The sequence below is a fragment of the Cuculus canorus genome, chromosome 5 (assembly GCF_017976375.1).
Source record: "Cuculus canorus isolate bCucCan1 chromosome 5, bCucCan1.pri, whole genome shotgun sequence".
NCBI lineage: Eukaryota > Metazoa > Chordata > Aves > Cuculiformes > Cuculidae > Cuculus > Cuculus canorus.
Genome location: NC_071405.1, coordinates 6,193,773 through 6,214,638, shown reverse-complemented (window position 1 = coordinate 6,214,638; position 20,866 = coordinate 6,193,773). Strand labels below are relative to the sequence as shown.

The 20,866-nt window shown below is 43.1% G+C and overlaps 1 protein-coding gene across 2 annotated transcripts; it reads right to left on the bottom strand.

Moving 5' to 3' along the window:
• Nucleotides 1–1,467: 1,467 nt before the first annotated feature.
• Nucleotides 1,468–16,099, bottom strand: PLD4 (phospholipase D family member 4). Of its 2 annotated transcripts, none has more exons than XM_054068951.1 (11): nucleotides 15,900–16,099; nucleotides 12,795–12,884; nucleotides 10,819–11,027; nucleotides 9,977–10,160; nucleotides 9,106–9,226; nucleotides 8,615–8,742; nucleotides 8,258–8,458; nucleotides 7,723–7,862; nucleotides 4,557–4,722; nucleotides 3,420–3,516; nucleotides 1,468–2,142 (listed from the first exon to the last, which is right to left on the bottom strand). In XM_054068951.1, the coding sequence occupies exons 2-11, from the start codon at nucleotides 12,852–12,854 to the stop codon at nucleotides 1,934–1,936; spliced, it is 1,515 nt and encodes a 504-aa protein (XP_053924926.1). In that variant the 5' UTR covers nucleotides 12,855–12,884; nucleotides 15,900–16,099; the 3' UTR covers nucleotides 1,468–1,933. The 2 variants fall into 2 exon arrangements, with proteins under 2 accessions (XP_053924926.1, XP_009555379.2); XM_009557084.2 differs by having other exon boundaries at nucleotides 1,470–2,142; nucleotides 15,832–16,098.
• Nucleotides 16,100–20,866: the final 4,767 nt, after the last annotated feature.

The window sequence follows — 20,866 nt, the reverse complement described above, 5'->3', positions numbered from 1 at the left end:
AGGTGGAATGCCTTCGCCACACCAGCACTCACACAGCAGCTTCACTCCACTCTCTGCATGAAGCCAACACACAGACATCCAGTTACCCCCAGACATGCAGGAATCCAGGGCAGTTGAGCTGGAAGCTGGCCCCAAGATTGAAATTCATAGAATCATGGAAAAGATCTTTAAGATCACATCCAACCATCAGCCTAACACTGATAACTCCACTGCTAAAACATGTCTCTAAGCACCACATCTACACATCTTTTAAATACTTCCAGGGATGGTAACCTAACCATTTCCCTGATCCAATGCTTGACAACCCTTTTGGTGGAATAATTTTTCCTAATACCCAATCTAAACCTCCCCTGGAGCATCTTGAGGCCGTTTCCTCTTGTCTTATCACTTGTAACTTGGTAGGAGAGACCAACATCCGTCTCACTACAACCTCCTTTCAGGTAGTTGTAGAGAGTGATGAGGTCTCTCCTCAGCCTCCTTTCCTCCAAACTGAACAATCCCAGTTCCCTCAACCACTTCTCATAAGACTGTGCCTTCCAGGACCTTCACCATTACTTCCTGGAGACCTTTGCTCTTCAGGACTGCCTCCCAAGGGACTCTGTCAACCAGGCTCCTCAAGAGGCCCAAGTCTGCCCTTGGGAGGTACAAGGCAGCAGTTCTGCTTACCCTGCTCCTCACTTCTCCAAGAAACAAAAACTCTATTGTTTCATGATCTTCGTGCCCAAGGTGGCGTCTAACCATCGCATCACCGAGAAGTCCTTCCCTACTTCCAAACAACAGGTGCAGCAGGGTGCCTTCCTTAGTTGGTTCACTCACCAGCACAAAAAGGGCTACCCCGCTGTGACCCTTTCCTTGCCTGTTCTCTCTGAAGCATTTACAGTCCTTCACCGCAGCGCTCCAGTTTTATGAGTCATCCCACCCTCTTTCCATGACGGCAACTGCGTTATGGTTTTCTGGCTGCACAGTGGCTTTCACCTCCTCCTGTTTGCTTCTCATGCTGTGTGCTTTGCTGTAGAGACACTTCAGCTGGGCTGCTGGCTGTGTCACCTCCTAGAGGAACACGCTTTTGTTCCTTAGAGATATTTCACTAGTGTTTCACTGTTGGCTCCTATTACCTCAGTAGCTCTTGGCTTATCTCCGTAAGAATTCAGGCATGTTGCAGTGTAGCCGGCACATCTCAGAGCAACAGGCGGAGGGCCCTTGCTAGCACCCTGTCCCTCTAACCTTGGTGTGTCATGCCTCAGCTTGTGTGGGCAAGCCTGATATTATCCCTCTCCTGCCTCAAGTCTGGTTAAAAGCTCTGTCAGTGCTCCACAGGCTCACGAGCAAAGACCCTCTTCCCTCTTTAAGAAAGATGAATGCCATCTGCTACCAGCAAGCCTGGTGCTGGCATTCAAGAAATTTAGCTTGACTAGACTCAACATTTAAACACAAGTGTTTCCCTCTACCTCTAATACCTAAATGATTTTAAAACCGTGCCCTCACTTACACGTCTCAAATCTTAAAGTGGCCAGGGGGTTATTAAGAAAAAACTTAAACGCATGTAAGCAAACACTATTAATGGAACATTAAAGTTGAAATATTAGCTTCCTAAGAGAAAATAGCACAGCAATAATGATCTGTATCTCTGATGTATTAAAATCCAGTTGTATCTTTCATGTTTGCTTTAATATCAATCAGCTTGTCACATAACACCGCATGCGTTTCATTGACTATGGGATGAGGTAATCGCACAAAAAAGGAAATGTCACACACTGACTAAAGACATTGCAGATAGACTCAATTTTGAGAAGTTCTTGCACCATCACATAGTGTGCACACCATGAGAAACAACTTTTCTGATAAAGACAAAGAAGAACCCTCTTTGTTTTACACAGGAAACAAAATTCAAATATATTTTTGTTACTATTTAAATTGTGTTTTTCAATTCATTTCAGATTCTGCACATCCAGTTACAGTCTTTATATCCCTGTACATCTTCCAAGTTCACTGCATATTTGGAATTCCAATCTCGTTCAAAAAGGTTTTTTAATTGTTCCTGGATAGGCAGTTGCCTTCTTTGCAGGTTGGTCAAATTCTGTTTGATAATTAGTCCCACGCCAGCTGTACTAACGAAGTAATCTTCTGACCAATTGGAAGTCCCTATGCAACAGAAACATAGCTAATTAGAAAACATTCATTTCCCAGTGTTCGGTTTGATCTCCATCCTCGTTAAGTCCACATTGCCTGGCTTTGCTGATTTACTGTACAACTGCAAATCTCATTAGGACCAGCAAAAATCAGGTCACCTCCTTCTTATTCCAGACCTCAGGTTTCAGAATGTCAATATTAGCTGCCTGAAGCTTCGTGACACTCTGATTCCTCATAGCCTGTGACAGAGATGCACTAATCTACTAATTATAAATATGGGGATCAAGTACAACATTTAGATATTAAGAGATGTAAAGACAGTGTTTTATATGGGTTTCAATGTTTAAAGAAAAAAATCCTTAACAGATTTAATTCTCTTTACTTGCTTAAGGAAAACAAGAGGAGAAAGTAGAGCCTTGGTCAGTAAATCCTCAGGAGCTGTTCTGAGCTCAGCAAGCCGTGCCCACTTTGAAACTAGGGAAAGCTGGAAATCCAGCTGTAGGCATTGTCTAGGGCTCTCTGCAAAGCATTCAGAAAGTCAAACACTATGGAAAAGCCCCATATTTTATCACTTGGCACTTCTCCTGGTGTTCAACTTAGCCAGAAAAATCTGCTATCAATTCCAGAGGTGCTTAGGCATGAAATCAAATTATCTGCATATCTGTCTTCAAAAGACAACTCAGTAAGAAATAAGCGCTATTAAATGCAATTGGAGCTTATTGGAAGATCGGTCTATTTGCTGGAGGATGAGCTGACTGAAACGACAGAGCTCTTTCACATTCCCTTTTATGAGGGATCCTAATAGAGTAAAAAATAAACACCATCCTGCCTTTCAGAAATTAAGCAGCAATAGACATTGCTGTTTTCTCATTTCCATTCCTAGAGTTCTGTTCGACAAACAGTGCATGGAATTAATTGCTCCCAGCAATTTCTGTTGATTAAAGCACAGTAAGGTTATATAGCAGAGCATCAGCTCTCCCTACACCATTCTGAGCACCCTGTCTGGGAATTCCCCACTGTGCTTGTCACAGGCTGAGCACTCGGACTTGTCATGCTCCGTTCTAATGGTTCACAATCCTGTGAAATAATCTCTTACTGGACTTGACCTACATTATTTTCTCCCTTTCATATCTCTACTTATTTACTCAGGACAGACATTCTGATAAACCCATATGCTTCCATACGTTTTTACATGGCAAAACAAGGTCTTTTTTGATATTGCAGCCCATCCTGTCTCAGTCCTATAGATCTGAAGATACTGTAAGTGTTTGAAATAATGGAATACCTACCAATATAGGCTACTTTATCAGTGACCATATATTTGTTGTGATTCACCCTCCCATGAGGAATATTTGTGTGATTCAGAACTGGAACAATGAAGAGTTTCTGGATGGAGAGATATTTAAAACATTAATAGATATACTGGAGTAAGAAATTGACTGAATAATTGGAAAACACAGATTTTCTATATTCTCTAAGAACAGAATAGTCCAGAAAGAACAGAAAAGAATATGCCACTCACTTTTATCAAATCTACCATAAAAGAGATTTTTCTCTTATCCAAAAAAACTAACAAATAGTACTTCCAATATACGTAAAATTGCATAAGCAATTGAGATCAGACAAGGATAGTGTTTGCTTCACAATATTCCATTAGTAGCACAGCTATTATCATTATAGGGCAGACAATTAAATGCTGGTTTAGGCAGCTGTTTAATAGATCTGCATTTACCACTGATTGCTGCTCTTATTTTGTGCTAGAATAGGCTGATCACAGACACGAGGGGTACTGTACACAACAATAATGGCTAACTTTTTGTGTTAACTCTTGCTAAAATCTGCATTTCTGTTCCTTATTTTAAACAAACAAACAAACAAGACATTCCTCCTTAATTCTATGACTTCTGCCTGTCATGATAACTGCATCATGCTGGGAGCTTCCAGACAATCTCCACTCCACTGGATACATTCCAACCTAGCACTTATGGCCCATGTGTAATATTTAGTGTTCAGGAATGGGTCCATTTGTATAGGCAGTCAGCAGAGCTCTCAGTTATAAAGAAGTGGTGGTAATTAGATCCATTTAAGATGCTCCACCTAGGAGAAGGTCTATGAGAGGACCACTAAATTGTCATATAAACTGTTACGGTCATGGTGCTCAGCAAAAGCAACTGCCTGAACAATGTCGTAAGAGTTGCAGCTAGGCACATCCCCTGCTATCACCAGTAGCTTATAACAGCAGCTCCCTCAAGGATATCTCTTGGACCTTGTCTTCTCGAGGACTCAAAACATTTACCACAACAATGGAAACAATCTACTTCTCTAAAACCCGATACTTGCACACAAAACTGGCAGCTGAGAGTCAGAAATCAGTGTGGGATCCATATGCTCAAGCTGTCTTTCCAAAATCAGATTTCTTGTCGTACCACGTCAACACTGATGTGGGCTTGTGGGTTGTTGAGAGCACGCAGGGACCTAAGGTAGTAGAGCATGGCTGGGTCAGTGTAGGTCCAGCAGCTGACCAGAAGCCGGATTTGTACTCTGTGGTTGAAAGCCGCACGTCTCAAAGCATTGTCGATGGCTGGCCAGTACCTAGAGACAATTATGTGGGTGGAAAGAGGAGTATTTTTGGAACAGTTCAGTAGAAAGCTGTGACAATAAACTGAGAATACAGGTGATATCGTGCAGATGAGATCCCTGATGCCTGGTAATAAGAGCAGTTGTGCCTTCACTGGAGGTACAAATAAAATTTCTCCCTTCTATCTAGCCAGTTCTCTTCCCAGTGTGTTTTGAGACCTCTGGTCCCTGCCAAATTGGTTTGAAATTGATAAAGAATTTAAAACTTAGTAAAGTGCATGTACAGAGATACACAAACAGCATGGTGCCATTGTGCACATTTCCTTAGAAGCCGGAAATAAACAACAACAACTCCAACATAAATCCAGATAATTCACCATGAAGTAAAAAGGGCAGTGCAGAGTCCAGAGGAAAGCCTAAGAGCCATTTTGCAGAATATGCCCTTTTCAGGATCCCGGAGGTTGTTTCTAGTGCCTGCAGTGGTCTTGTGCCATCAGTCAGGGTGGACTGGCTCCATCCCTCCCGTCCTTCCTTGCCCTCTTTAATAGGCCGTGTGCCCCTGAGGTAACTAACACAGTTGTGCTTTCAGGAACACTGGACTGTCTGTTTTCCTGACACTTGTGCTGGCAGTAACTTAGGGGAAAACATTAACATCCTTCACCTAATTACACAATGCTAAGAGCTGGACAATGTACATCCCAGGAGTAGCGACTCCAAAAGCTTACGTAGCATTTTCCTTCTGTAGATCCTCACAATTGCTGCACAGAGGAACACGAGCATCTTTAGTACAGGACCGATATAGAGAGGTCCAGCACTCGCTCACAGTCCCATGAGCAATGATGAATTAGTTTGCCTAACTTATTCCTTTTGGTCTTATGTACAAAGGTCTGAATTCTCTAATCCACTCTTGTACATTGTCCTATCGCAATCAACGAACCAGATGTGCTCCCAGGTTCAGGCTGACTTGTAGATCCTGAAAACTCAGAAAAACATACTATCTAGAAGTGTTATTTTTGAGCAGTTTCCATTTTGTAAATGTATCAGTTTCCAGTTAATTCACACCCAGACATTAATACAGCAGCTTTGTTCCCTCTGCCTCGGCTGCTGGAGGAACCTAACCTGAACTAATCAGTCTCAATTCATTGTACCACTGTGGGTTGCTGTGGAGATAGCCCGAGGCCCTGTGCTGCTTTCCCCAGGCCTTTCAAACTCTTGTTTGAATAAGATCAGGCCAAATATGTCACAAATGCTGGATTAAGGCTTCAGATGAAGAATAAAGAGTATTAACGCATTCATTCCTATGGGGGAAAGGAGACTTTCTGTGAACGTATTCTTAGCTAAAGCAGGAGATGAGAAACCCAGAGATGCAACCATACAGCACAGAAACCAAAAATCCTCCAAGCTGCTTGATTTATAAAAAATATCCTCTAAGAAGGAGCTAGTCTTTGAGATTTTGTTTTGAGAACGGTGGAATTTTCTGTGACTACCTATTATCTTACACCCTTTCTGCTAACACTCCCTCCAGCTGAACAACAGAGGCTTTACACAGTCATGTCACAGGACATGACGTGTGATATAATTCTGGCTACATGGCAACCTAGAGCTCACCTCTTCTTTACAAGTCACACTGTATGTAATTACTTTACTTGAACTTCTTTCTCAGTCGCATTTAGATGACTGGAAAACTCAGAAATGTTATAAGCAGATAATATTCAGAACACTTGGTTGAATGTAAATGTACGAATTCAAGCATATCTAAGAGAATTTAGAGTCTTAGTGATTGCCCCATGACTTTCATAATACAGATTCATAATTTCATAATACAGATCAGCTTTCTGTATTACACAGAGGTGATGTGCAAGGTCTATATAATTTTGCTGTAACCTTGGACAGCCCATTGGGACCGTGACAGCGGTCCACCATGCACAGTTTGATCACTCCAGAACACCACTACCACCTTTCTCTTTGAGATCTGCTGTCATGCACACCCAGTGCACTTCAACAACTTGGATGCCTTTAGACGGAATTACAAAAAAAAAAGGAAAATGAAAGCTCAGAAATTTCTTTTAGGCACTGTTTCAGCTACCATCGCAGAGGTCAGTAAGGACAGTTAAGAATCACCCTCTAAATGATGGGTCAAGTGCGTTAAACAGGCAGCAGAGCCAGAAGTCAACAGTCTTCAAAAGTAAAGAACAGAAAAGAGAGAAACAGGGGCAGAGGAGAGGAGCAAAGCAATATATTCTCTGAAAAGACAGATGTCAAATATATTTCTGCTGTCCCCATTCCATTCTCAATTAATAAGGCTGCTCTGTTTTATTTTGAAGGGAGCTGTACCTAACTGCCCATAGTCACTTCACAGTTTTATTTCAGTGTGAAGGGCACAGCAGGCTGCTCTAAAATTCTAGTGAAGCACATGGGCAGTACTGGACACCATCCTTCCTGTAGCATCAGTATTTACGTAGTCCACAAGGCAGCTGTGAATGCAGAGCAATGCCTCACCTCCCCAGTCTGAATATTCTCATTGCCAAAGGGGAGGAATAGTACATTATAATTTTAAATAGTGCAGGCAACTGTTTCAGTCAAATCCTGTGCTCAGGATTAAAATCATACACTTTGAGGACAGGCTGAGGTAGTTGGAGTTGTTCAGCTTAGAATAGAAAAGGCTCCAAGGAGGACTTGTAGCAGCTTTACAGTACCTGAAGGGGCAACAGGAAAGATTGGGAGGGACTCTTTATCAGGGAGTGCAGGGACAGGATGAGGGGGAACGTTTTTAAGCTGAGAGAAGAATTAGATTAAATATTAGGAGATATTTTTTACTGTGAGTGTGGTGAGGCACTGGCACATGTTGCCCAGGGAAGTCATGAATGCCCCTTCTCTGGAGGTGTTCAAGGCCAGGCTGGACGAGGCTTTGAGCAGCCTGGTCCAGTGGAAACTGTCCCCGCCCATGTCAGGGCGAGTTGGAACTGGATGATCTTTAAGGTCCCTTCTAACCCAAACCATTCTATGATTCTATACCTTTGTGGATGAACGAAACGGCTGGTAGGGAAATATTCCATAACAGAAACATAGACAAATTCCTGTGCCTCACTGATAATACTGATTATAGCAAAGAGGTCATAGGTTCGACCTTCTGGACAAAATGCTGGAGGAGAAGCCTGTAAAGAAGAAAACAAACAGCTCAGTGATTTCATTGTTTTTCTGTCACTGTGATTTGTTTATATTCAGATCTGTTCAGTCTTCGTTACAGTAGCACCAGAACATTCAAGGTAGACCGCTACTGTTGCTCATGCTTTCCATGTCCTGATTAGTCAGATTCTTATTGATATATTGAGCCCACAGGTGATTAAAGTAGACCTGCACCCCTTTCTTGCAACGCTACCTAACAGCCGGAACTGGGTCAACCCTTTTTCCTTGATTAGTTCCAGAGAAACTTATTGAATTAATTACTATCCAACTGGAGCACAAGCAGCTGAGAACCACTGAAGAGACTTTTCTGGGCAATGCTTAAACATATCTTACAGTCTATCTTGTTATTTTAAAACATACTTACAGAAAAGTAGGCTTTTGTCAAGGTTCCATTAAATTCTACTTCCAGAGGCCGATGCTTGTTAATGTGAGTAGAATAATTAAAAGACCAAGGAAATGGGACAGTGGCATTAGCATATCCAAGATCCCAGTAAGTGCTAAATGTTTTCCAGAGGTCTTTGGCCAAGCAGCTGCAGTTGTATATCACAACACCAAACTCTTTCACCTGCAAAGAGAGCAAGCTATGTCACAGAAAGAGTCACCTCCATCTCCACCTTTGCCCTTAATCCCATTCAGCTGATATTTTTCATCATTATGATTTTTCTCTGTTATGTGCATGAATTTTCCCGCGGATTTTTGAATATTCAGCAGCACAACTTACCTGAGATAAAGATCTCCAGTCCATATTCGCACTACCGATATATATGTGTTTCATGTCTACAATCCAGAATTTGCTATGCAACACTCCTCCTGCCAAATGTCCAAAATTGATCTTCTTTACATGAGCCCCTGAAGAAAGGTGAGGAGAGGAAAAGAAGAGGTTAAATACAGCGTGAAGATGGTAACGTGTACTGCTCCCCTGCCTGCAAGAACATGTCTGGATGTCTAATGCTCACAGCCAATAGCAAATATCAAAATTCACATCACTCATTCCTGGGGATACAGTAACATATGCAAAAATATATGAAATGTGAACTTTCAGAAAAATCCCTGAGGGCATAACAACACACACAGACATCACGAACTAGTGAACTCATCATGTTTGTCCTGTGAGCCCATGTGAGCACCGTGCCAGAATAAGCCTTGGTGACCAGTATCTCTCAGATGCCTCTTCACAATACTAAGTTCTGAGTGTACAACTGAAATAATTACCTTTTTCTTCTAGAAACTCAAGGTCAGTTGAATTTGTAGCCAAAGTTGGTACACTTGCTGCAACATACACAGAGACATTCTCTGCGAGTAATCTCTCAAACCTCTTCAGAATATCTTCACCCTGTATAGTATGTTGTTTGTTATTTTTTATGTTTTGTTACAGAATATTTAGTAAGATATATGTAAGTACAGTGTTCCTAGCAGATATTTCCTCTGAAGAACCCCAACACAAGGACGGTCAGAAATTTCATCTGTTTCAGGAGTAGAGGAAAGAAAGGAAATAAAGCTTCTGATCCAACTTAAGAATAAGAGTTCATTTTCTATCATTTAATGCTATTAGATATACGGTTTGAAAGTACAACAACCATAGAATCATAGAATCACCAGGTTGGAAAGGACCCACTGGATCATCGAGTCCAACCATTCCTAACACTCCCTTAAACCATGTCCCTCAGCACTTCATCCACCTGTTCCTTGAACACCTCCAGGGAAGGCGACTCGACCCCCTCCCTGGGCAGCCTCTGCCAGTGCCCAATGACTCCTTCCGTGAAGCCAGAGAGGCCCCACAGGGAGCCTGACCACACAGGATGCCCATGAGGACAGCCCTGCAAAGGAGAATGAATGTCTCAAGCTGCTGTCCAATGACATGGTTCAGTTTTCACCCTCCAAAAAATGGGTGAATGTAGATGCTATGTTTTTACACAGGGGAGAAGCAGCCTCTGACACAGAAGTCCAGCAGACTTTGCTTCCTGACCCTTTGAGCTAGTGTGTGTCTGGGATCCTCGAGGCTCTTCAGCCATGCCACTGGCTGTCTGCTGCGTGTACGCTAAACATACAACCATAGATGTGCTGACCATTGATTTTCTCCTACCTGCTTGGAAGATGAATCATTGACACTGATATCCTTCCCAGTAAGAGACCAATAGTAAGAAGCCACATGAATTTTTTCCTGGGCCATATCAAGGAGTCTCATCCAGGCTTGGTACAAGGGTTTGGCCGCGGTACTATTTATTTCAAAAGCTAAGTCATATGGAATGTTTTCCACAAGTTCAAAGCTGCAATGGTAATAACAACTATGACCCAAACAGGAATACAAGCGCTGTCACGCAGTACAGTTGGCGAGTTTGAACATCAACCTCAAAAGCAAACAAACAGAGCTGGACAAAGAAGATGGAGTAACTCTGTATCCCCAGTTTTTAGACCCAATTGTATATGTACATTGTCCTCCCAAAGCCAGCAGAATGGCTTCTCAGTAGCATTTCTGAGTTTTGAATTTTACCATCCTAAAGATGAGGATAAAAATACTCTCCTGGGGCTGAGTGTTGCTTTGGTACCTTCTCCACGCTTTGCCAGCACAAACACCCACTGCCCCCTCCAGCCTCTGAAAGAGGGTTTGCTCAGCAGAGGCTGCTTTGCTGCCTCCCACCACTGCCACAAAAGGAGGATGGCTGGAGGTAGTAGAGCAGCTACAGAGCTCTGCTGAGCATACAAGCAGAGGCCCAACTGTGGAGCTGTGATACTGCCCCTACTGTCCCTCAAAACAGGCAACTACGAAAGACCCAGTGCTTAAACAACTCCGCTTTTCCATATTAGTGGTAGTTTATCACTTGTTATACAACAGAAGGAGAACAAATTCCATGCTGATATTGTCAGCACTGTAACTGTTTCTCCACCTGGTGGTTACTTCTCCATGTGCCGTTGGGCATGGCTTACCTGCAGGAATCATTTGACTTATTGGTGTCCTCCTCAATTATTCTCGTTCCTAGGACATCTTTATAGAGTCTTTCTTCCTCCTCCACCTCTTTATAGAGGCTGATAACAGCTTCTTCTCCTTTAGGATCAGTTATCCTGTCCACTCTTATGAAGTAAACGGCCATCAGGACAACAAGACCAAGCATCAAAATTGCACATAAGATTTGAAACTAGAACAGAATCCAGATAAGAAGTTTAAGTGATTGCCAGGTCACTGATACACTGACTAATGAATTACTATCTGTTTCAAGTGAGTGAATGACAATCATTGAATAGCGCTTCTGCTTTCAGCTACTGGAATACAGAATTCTTAGATACGTCACTGAAGGTGAGGACCACAAGCTACACAGGGGTTGGTTTGTGTGAGTACCAGGATTTTAATTTTGTTTTAATTTTTCCTGTGCCAACATAACAAAAATCTGTTTTTTTCCCAAACCTTACCATTAGTTTGGCATTGATTAGCTTTATTTTAGCACAAGAGAAATGAGGGTTCAACAAAACTTGCTGTGGGATCAAGCCCAGCATTAACATAAAGAGGACGTTCATGAAGAACTGAACTAGGTGAACCTGCTTTAGCAGAGGGGTTGGCCTAGATCCTTCCAACTCCTACCATTCCGTGAAGTCAGGGAAGAATAAAAACAGATCTGAAAATGTCAGAAGCAGAAGGACATTTTGTGATTTCTGAACACGTTCTGGGTTTGCCATTTAACTTAAGCCTCACTTAAGTGAAACTACACAAATCTCATTATCCCTATGGCAAGTGAAAAGTATGTTCTTATCATTCTAGTGCAGCGAGTTAGCTTCATTTCCCTTTCTATAATTCTTTTTTTCCCCCTGAACATAGGTTAAAACAAAAAATAGGCTGCTTGGCACTTGGTATATCCAGATCTGGAGTCCAGATATTCAAATGCTGTAACATACAGCACCAGGCTCTATATGTTGCCCTATACTAAGGGGGAAAGGATAGGATAGGATAGGATAGGATAGGATAGGATAGGATAGGATAGGATAGGATAGGATAGGATAGGATAGGATAGGATAGGATAGGATAGCCACCAGTCCAGACCTGTTTCCCACAACTATTATCATGCCTGGCTCCAAACGGCAATTCCTAGGAGCTGGGACTATGCACCACCCTCTCATAGGCAACGCGTGCTTCGAAGTTGAGCTTTTGAAACTTCGAGCAGGACAATCGAGTCTTGGAGTAGTCATAAAGCTGCAGCTATAAAATTGAGCTCCCAAAAAGCTACACGTGAAAATCGCACAGAAAGCAGTTGCCTCTGGAAGTATCTTTTTTTTTCAGTTTCTATGTGGATAATATTTTTGGCTTTTCATTTTCTCTGTTTTTCTCAAGATCTACAGTGCCACATCAATTTCAGGCAGTGATCTGAAGGAGAAAAACATTTTTAAACTGACTGTCTACTTAAAATTTGCCCCTCTTGTTGTATCTCATGATGGCAAAAAAAAATCCCATTAATTTTTAACAGTTCTGTATTTCACCCCCTGAACATCTTGGCAAGATTTAAACATCGCACCGGCTTTACAAGACATTTCTAAGAGAGATTTAGTTTTATTAAGTCACAACTTGGCTGTCACCATGCTGTACTCTGTGATGTCGAGGTGCTCTGGGCTTGCTGAATAAAGGAATAAATGTGGTACAAATGGTGGAAGTGAGGCTTCTTGTATGAGCAAGGTTCACCGTCCTGAGCTGGGGCTTCAGATTAGGCTCCGCGTTATTCCCTCTCGGCAAGATTTGATCAGCCTACCGGCTAAATCAATGAGGGTTTTATCACTCACTTATTTACAAATAGGATTGAAACCTCCACGGATTTCCCAACCAGGCAATAAAATCATGCTTCTTCATCTGTTATTTCTTTTCAGAAACGTCAGTGTAATCCAAGCTCTCGTAAGCAAATGTAGTGTATCCCAGTAATTACCGTTTTGATGTCTTTTTGATTGTTCATGCGTAATTTCATGTTGGAGGACTCATTAAACATCAGGGGTGTTTTTAATGGTTTTTTCACAATCTGAAAAACAGAAATATATGGAAGGGGTAAAACAAAGCTTTATGGCAACATTTGTATAAAGCCAGTTACACACTAAAAATGCAGGTTACTGCCATTCCTTTATATAATGCTCTGAGATTTAAGTCGGCATCTGTGCAACATCCTCACTGTGTTATGGGTCTTGAGTGACATTAACAGACGCTGAAGGGAGGGAGATGAGTCCCTGCAGTTTTTCCTTGGTGTTGTCTACACGCAAAATCACTGCAGTAATTAATGTGTAAACAACTGCATGACTGCCTCTTCAAGTTATCCTCCAACATTCACGTTTGTCCTGTTACAGGCTAACACATTTGCCAACAAGCACTAATTAAGCGCAGAAGCCACGGGTGACAGCATACAGCCTCAGTGTCATCCTCTGTGCGACTCTGTTAGGCTCCTGTTCTCTTCCTACGCATACGAGTTGCCTTCAATGCTGGTCTCTTCCAAAAGGGACTCTGTTAAGGGGATATGGAACAGGCTGAAATCGAAATTCCTCTTCTCCCCTTTAGCAACCGTGACCCTGGGAAATAAATTAACTTCTTTTTCTCTTCAGACACAACTCTAATCTTGTGTTATCACCAGCAGAGGCAGACGCTAGAGGAAATACCAAAATCATCCTTAGATGGGGCTTTGGGCAACCTGATCCAGTGGAAGGTGCCCCTGCCATGGCAGTGGGTTGGAACTGGATTATCTTTAAAGTCCCTTCCAACCCAAACTATTCTATGATCTGGTCTTGGACATCTCCAGGGATGGGGCATCCAGGACTTCTCTGGGCAACCTGTGCCAGTGCCTCGCCATCCTCACAATAAAAAAATTTCTTCCTAATATCTAATTTAAATCTCTCCTCTTTCAGCTTAAAACCATCACCCCTCATCCGTTCCTTGCACTCCCTCTCTAGGTTTCTTGTAGCCTCCTTCAAGTCCTGGAAGGCTGCTATTGTGTCTCCCCAGAGCCTTCTCTTCTCTACACTAAACAACCCCAACTCTCTCAGCCTGTCCTCTCATGGGAGGTGCTCCAGCCTTCTGATCATCTTTGTGGCCACCTCCAGATTTGCTGTAACAGATCCATGACATCTCTGTACTGATGACTCCAGAAATGAACATAATACCCAGCCCAGCCTGTAACTGTGTTTGGAATCGCCCTGATCCAGGCACAGGATCTTTCATTTGGCCTTATTCAACTTCATGAGGTTCGCACAGGCCCTCCTCTGAAGCCTGTCCAAGTCCCTCTAGGAGGCATTCCTTCCCTCCAGCAATGTTGTCTGTGCCACACAGCTTGGTGGTGTCAGCAAACTTGCTGAGGGTGCCCTCAATCCCACTGTTCACGTCTGCAACAAAGGTGTTAAACACCAGCATTCCCGATATTGACCCCTGAGGGATGCCACTTGTCATCAGTCTCCACTCGGATTCGGAGTCATTGACCACAATTCTTTTAGTGCAACCATCCAGCCAATTCCTTGTCCACTGAGAGCACCATCTGTCAAATCCATGTCTCTCCAATTTAGAGACAGGAATGCCAGGCAGTATAGTGTGGAATGCTTTGCACAATTCTCAGTAGATGACATAGGTTACTCTTGCCTTATCCATCAACGCTGTAACCCTGTCGCAGAAGGCCATCAGATTTTTCAGGCATGATTTGCCCTTAGCGAAGCCATGTTGACTTTCACCAGTCGCCTCCTTATTTTCTGTGTGCCTCTGCAGAACTTCCAGGAGGATCTGCTCCATGATCTTGCCATGCACAGAGGTGAGACTGACTGGCCTGTAGTTTCCCACATATTTTTTTTTTTGCTTTTTTTAAAAATAGGGTCACGTTTCCCCTTTTCCAGTCAGTGGGAACTTCACCAGAGTACCGTGGCTTCTCAAATATGTTGGATAGTAGCTTAGCAACTTCATGCACCACTTCCCTCAGGGCCCACCCATATATCTGGGCAGTGGCAGAGGCTGCCCAGGGAGGGGGTTGAGTCACCATCCCTGGAGGCGTTTAAGGGATGGGTGGACGAGGTGCTGAGGGGCATGGTTTAGGGAGTGTTAGGAATGGTTGGACTCGATGACCCAGTGGGTCCCTTCCAACCTAGTGATCCAGCGGAAGGTGTCTCTGCCTGTGACAGAGGGGTTGGAACTGGAAGATCTTTATGGTCGCTTCTAACCCAAACCATTCCATGATTCTATGATACATTCGGTGACCCAAGCAGCGTCTTGGTAAGGAACTGCAACTGTAAGCACACTTACAGCCTTGTGATGGTTTCAGAAGGATGGAGCTTAAGAAAAACAAGTTGTTTCAGTTCTCTTTTTTTCACTAACAGTTACAAAATGGCTCCAAAACCCAGTATTTCCTCTTAAAATATGAAAGTGAAGAGATCTCATCTGTACCATTATAGAATGATCTATCATTTGGTTCTTTGTGATATTTCCGACCGGTGACAGGACAAGTTCCCAGCTGCTATACAGAACTCACAAGAACTGCATAAAAATATGCAGTTTAATTTTCAAGCAAGAAAACATCATAGACTCCATCAGAATTCTTAAGACTCGTATTGCAGCTAGTCAGTAATTAACTGTCTCCCTCTAAGCTTTCAGGGCTTTACCAGCTGCCAATTTCAATGACTAAAGTCCAAGAGCAATAAATACAAGTGCTATTTAATATTGCTCCACAGACCAGAACACAAATTAATACCACAACCTGCTGAGCACACACAGGAGACTGTTGTTTATAATATTAAGGCTGCTTTCTTCCTTCCCCTCGAATAATTGTTGGTACTTCTTTTCTCCATCAAAGTGTTTCAGATTTGGGATTTCAAACACAAGGATGAGACTTCTACTCTACAAAAATCCTCCCCAGAAGCTGTTTGAAGTTCCACTGATGAACAAAGTGCATTCATCTCCCCATGGCCACTCCCCAGCGCTCTCAAGGTGATGGCAAATGTACTTACCCTCCTGGAAGACCTCCTTCTCTGTGGATGCCCTACTGTAGTCTGATGTTACTCCCAATTCTACTTACAGGAGGCGGTGCAGACACTTTTCGCCAGCAGATTTGTTCTGGGTTCTCCCGTTTTCTTCTTCCTACTGCAGATAACTTCCTCTTAAACAGCGAGTTTCAAAACACACACTGACAGAGTCCTAGGTTATCATCCGGATGGAGTACCCAGTTCTTTGACTCCAGGTCTTTATCCCGATCTGTTTGGCATAATTTTCTGCAGTGCCTGACCTGGCTCAAACTCCGTTGAATGGCTAAGTTCCTACTGCACTCATCGGTGCAAGATCAGAGCCTAGATAAGCACTAGAAATATTCTCACTACTTCGTTCTCAATCCAGCAGTAGTTTCAGTTTAAACAGAACAACAAACCTTCCAAAACCACCTCTCGACACAGTTTCTCTTGCAAGCACCCCCTTGCTCAATTATCCTTGGACAAACACAAGAGAGCAAACCAGCTCCATTGAAATAATACAGCTTTCATCTTAAGCAAATGATTAAACAAATGTAAACGAATTTACAGTGACACTGTTGAGGGAGGAGGTTAATAATCTTGAGTTTGAGACATCTCCAAGAAACAATGCTTTCTGTAAAAATCCAGAGGCTGTGCCTCAGCCGGCACAACTCAATGTAACGTTGCTCCTGCCGCTCTCCAGGCAATCCCTCAATCCTATTGAACTGAAGGATGCAGTTCCCTAGTTAAATACCTGAGGAAGGCTGCTGTAGCGAGGGAACAAGAGACCAAGGATCAAGCAGCTTTATCACACCTCACAGTAAGCTGCTGAAGACTGAAAAGCTAAGGGGAGCCAGAAGATAGGTCTGGAACGGCAGAAAGAGGCCTTTCTCTGGGAAGCTGAAGGTGTCATGAATTGTCTGCTTGCCCTGACACCAGAACACATGAAGATAGGACATCTGTCTGACCAGCCACCTCTTTCCTGAATATACTGCTATACGCAGGTCACCTGTCACTGGGGCCATCCCAAATCTTTATTAAAACTTAAAAAACTTAAAACCAAAACAAGACGAAGTCTGGCATCAACCCTTTAGACTCTGGTTACCGGGAAGACAAAAGCAGGACTGTGCTTGGCCGAGGTTTCATCTGCAGTCAGGGAAGCCACTGGTGAGCCACCACGCTAAAAGTCCACATCCGGGAAGTGTCCCTGTCCCTCTGCTAACTTCAGAGACTGAACATCCAAAGTAAGTATTTCAGCTAAGCACCTCGTGAGTTGGAACCGGTGGGTGTGCTGTACGCATCAGCAAGCTCAGCAACGAGCTGCCTCGCTCCGTTTATGGGCAGGACTGAAATCCTGGCACCAACTATGCCAAAAGAGATCATCAAAGGTCCCATTGACTACTCCGAGTTCAGGATCACACCACACAAACAGCAGCATAGTTGTATGAAATTCAGGACTTATCATTTATTGCCTCAACATCACCAGTTGAGTTCAATCTAGAAGCAGCTGATATATATCAAGAGAAAGAGCAACTTCCAGGAAATGGATCCATATTTCTCCTCCTCTTTAGTAGCATTCTAACCACTTACAGCTCTGATTTATCTCCTCCTCCTCTCCAGCTTGCAAAAGCCTAGTTTACTCCTGTGTGTCTGATTTCACATACCAACCTAAGATTAACTGCGTTTCTGACCTCACAAGCAATGATGGAGCTCTGATGGTTTAAAGACCAAAGTGGGGTTGTGAGGAGAAGTAATACAGTTTATTTGACTGACTCATGCAGGAGTTAGGAAGGAAAGAAAAAGACTTTAAGGGCAAACAAGCGATCTTTTTTTATTCTTTCTCTTCCCCATCTCTCAGACAAGGCTCCTTCTACCAGTTGCTCTGGTTGGTTTACCACCTTCCCACACGTTGAGTAAATCCAGCTCTCAGTTGAATGTCACGTCGTGGTTAATGTATTCCCTCTCAAAAGCACACTTGGGCTCTGGTGTGTTAGAAAGATCTTCTAATGCTTACGTGGGAGGTTTGCTAAGAAGAAACTGCCAGTTTAACACTTCCTCATCTCCAAGAGCTAATAATAGACGAGAACGTCGCTATCATTGCAAAGATTACTACAAAACTACACTTTCCATTTCACAAGGAGTAGGGGGTTGGGGTCCAAACACCAGCAGAAGGATGGGGGGCAGGAACAGCCACGGTCCTTACACTTCAAAAAGAAAAATACTCTATATTTTGTGCCAAAAGACTCATTATTCAAATAAGCTGGGGAAAAAAAAAAGCCATTTCAGGTCAGAAATGGGGAAGTGATTCAGCTGACGAGCCTAGAAAAATAGTTTAGTTTAAATAAAATTGTGATTTTTGTTTGGAAATTTCTTTTTAAGTTTTAACCGATTTCCGCTTTTAAAAATTCAATGAATTCACTAAAGGGTCTAACAATGGACTTGAAACATTTAACTTGAAATAAATGTTTAACATTCACTTGGAATGTATTTTTTTTTCAGCTTAAAATTAAATGCTTGTCAGCTGTATTTTGTTTGGAAAAATATTCCAATTAAAAAAAAACCCCTCTAGTGATTTGCATAGCTCACGTGATTGCAGTGTTCTTTGCTCCTTCTGCCTCGACACGCCTCCTGTGTGGCACCCGATTTCTCTCTTTAGGAAAGATGACCTACAAGTATTAGGATAAGCTTCAGTACACACCATCTCCTTTGAATAGATCTGGATTTGTATTACAAAAATTACACTCCTTAACGTTAACTCCTGGTTAAAACCCATCCTCTTTGAGTCTGCCCGGCTATTGGTGCGCAGACAAGGGAGGGAGCTGTGTTATTGGCGGGTCCTGCTACGCTAAAGCCACAGGTCCTCTTGACAAAACCAAATTTTGCCTGTGCCTGTGGATCTTTCCTTGTCTCTGAAGCGTCCCCAGATGGATGCCATGACTTGAATTTGTGTGTTTTTTCTCATTTTCATGGCTCCTGTGAATTGAGTGTTGACAGAGGTAGAAGCGTTACTGCTGAACAAGCCCTTTCTGGCACTAAATCATCTGGGAAGCACAGTATTATCAGTAATTTCTCTTTGCAAAAGAAAGAAAAAGAAAGCTTTAGTGTAGAGTCCTAGCGAGTATTGTTTACGTACATTTTTCTTGGCTTCCTTTGCTCAATCCATGTTATCCAGAGACCTAAGCAGTCAATGCATTAAAATAAAACACTTTTTTTCTAGATAACTAAATCAAGTGAGCTCCTGTGTGCAGCCACCCCAAGCCTCTGCAAGGCTCCATCCAAATGGTCATACCCCTTTCCAAGAAAAGCAACGCACCTCCCAGCCAAACCACTCCCCGTTGCTCCATGTCAACTCCATCCCACCTGAAAAAGCTAAAACCAGCAGGGCTTTGCTTTTGAACAGTCCACAAAAGAAGCATGCATGGTCTTCCCACCCACACCATCATGTGGGCAAGACCCAAGAGACGAGCATCTACTGGCAGATCTTCACACAACATCATAAAAATGAGAACCTGCCTCTCTGATGACTTGAAGTTTGCTCTAAGGAAGGTTCCTGCAAACCCCACTCAAGGCAACACTTTCTGCCGTTCGCTTCTACACACGCACGGAAAATCAAGTATTTCCCAGCGTGGATGAGGATGTTGAAGAACCAGGCAGGATTGCAGCTGAACACACTCAGCAGGAAGAGGCACCAAGGAGATCATTACTTTTGCCATCTACCCTTCATTTTTCAATTCTGCCAGAAAGGAGCTTTCATTATGTTACAAATAGTTTTGGCCACAGTTCCACCACCTCTTATGTTTACTCAGGCTGACTGTTAAAAATTAATGAAGTGGATGCATTTCAGAAGGGCACTTTGCACAGCATCCCAACTCAAACACCACTCCGTATTGCTGGAGAAGCCTGTGGAGAGGCAATATAGTTAAGCACGTAACAGCTCTGCGTTTCAGAGAACACAGAAAGCCTTCTCTGCAGACGTGGCATACGCAAACTCAGCTTAAGAAAGCTTTTAAAGAGGCAGAAGAATTCTTTCTTCAATTTTTTTTTTAAAACACAAAAAGCCTCCCTAAAACTATGAGCACAGAATCCTACAATAGTTTGGGTAGGAAAGGACCTTAAAGCCCATCCAGTTCCAACCCCCCTGCCATGGGCAGGGACACCTCCCACTGGATCAGGGCCCAAGGCCCCATCCAACCTGGCCTTGAACACCTCCAGGGATGGGGCAGCCACAACTTCCCTGGGCAACCTGGGCCCGTGCCTCACCACCCTCATGGTGAAGAAATTCTTCCTTATGCCTAGTCTAAATCCCTCTCCAGTTCATACCCATTCCCACTGGGATGCCTTTATGAACAGCCCCTCCCCAGCTTTCTTGTAGCCCCTTCAGGTCCTGGAAAGTCACTGTGAGATCTCCCCAGAGCCTTCTCTTCTCCAGGCTGAACAACCCTAACTCTCTCAGCCTGTCCTTGAAAAGAAGGTGATCCAGCCCTCCGATCATCTTTGTAGCCTCTTCTAGACCCATTCCAACAGTTCCATAACCTTCTTACGCTGAGGATTCCAGAACTACATAAAAGGTCTCATACTGACGTGCCCAATGCAAAGATCACCAAGGGAAGGGAAGTCTCCCACTTGATCCTGGTTAGGTACTAATCTTCTTTTCCCCCTTTGCCTGTGTGTTAGTTATTGCTGGCAAACAAGGTGGTGTCCGTTTCCTGTTGAAGCTGTGCTAATGCAAAGGACGTGGAGGCAGAGTCCTACGTGGCACCGAACAGGGTGGGAGAGGCTGCAGGCACGAAGCCTGTGCAGAGGTGAAGGAGGAATTAATGCCATTTTGAAAGTGCCAGGAAGGATGCAAAGGTCAGACAGTAGAAGGGAGGGCAGTGATGGAATGAAGGGAAAAATCAAAAGAATTTCACCAACACAAACTCCAATATATATATATATATAAAAAAAAATATACATACACATATAAAAACCACCTATAAGGTGAGAGCAAAAGAGCAAGTATAATAAAATTCTTCTATAATCATATACCTACTGGGGAATG

Coding starts and splice junctions, on each gene's coding strand:
- PLD4 (XM_054068951.1), bottom strand. CDS start 12,854: ATGTTTAATGAGTCCTCCAACATGAAATTACGCATGAACAATCAAAAA. Junction 10,161..10,818: donor AAGTCAAATGATTCCTGCAG/GTAAGCCATGCC, acceptor TTACCATTGCAG/CTTTGAACTTGTGGAAAACA. Junction 8,459..8,614: donor ACTGGAGATCTTTATCTCAG/GTAAGTTGTGCT, acceptor CTCTCTTTGCAG/GTGAAAGAGTTTGGTGTTGT.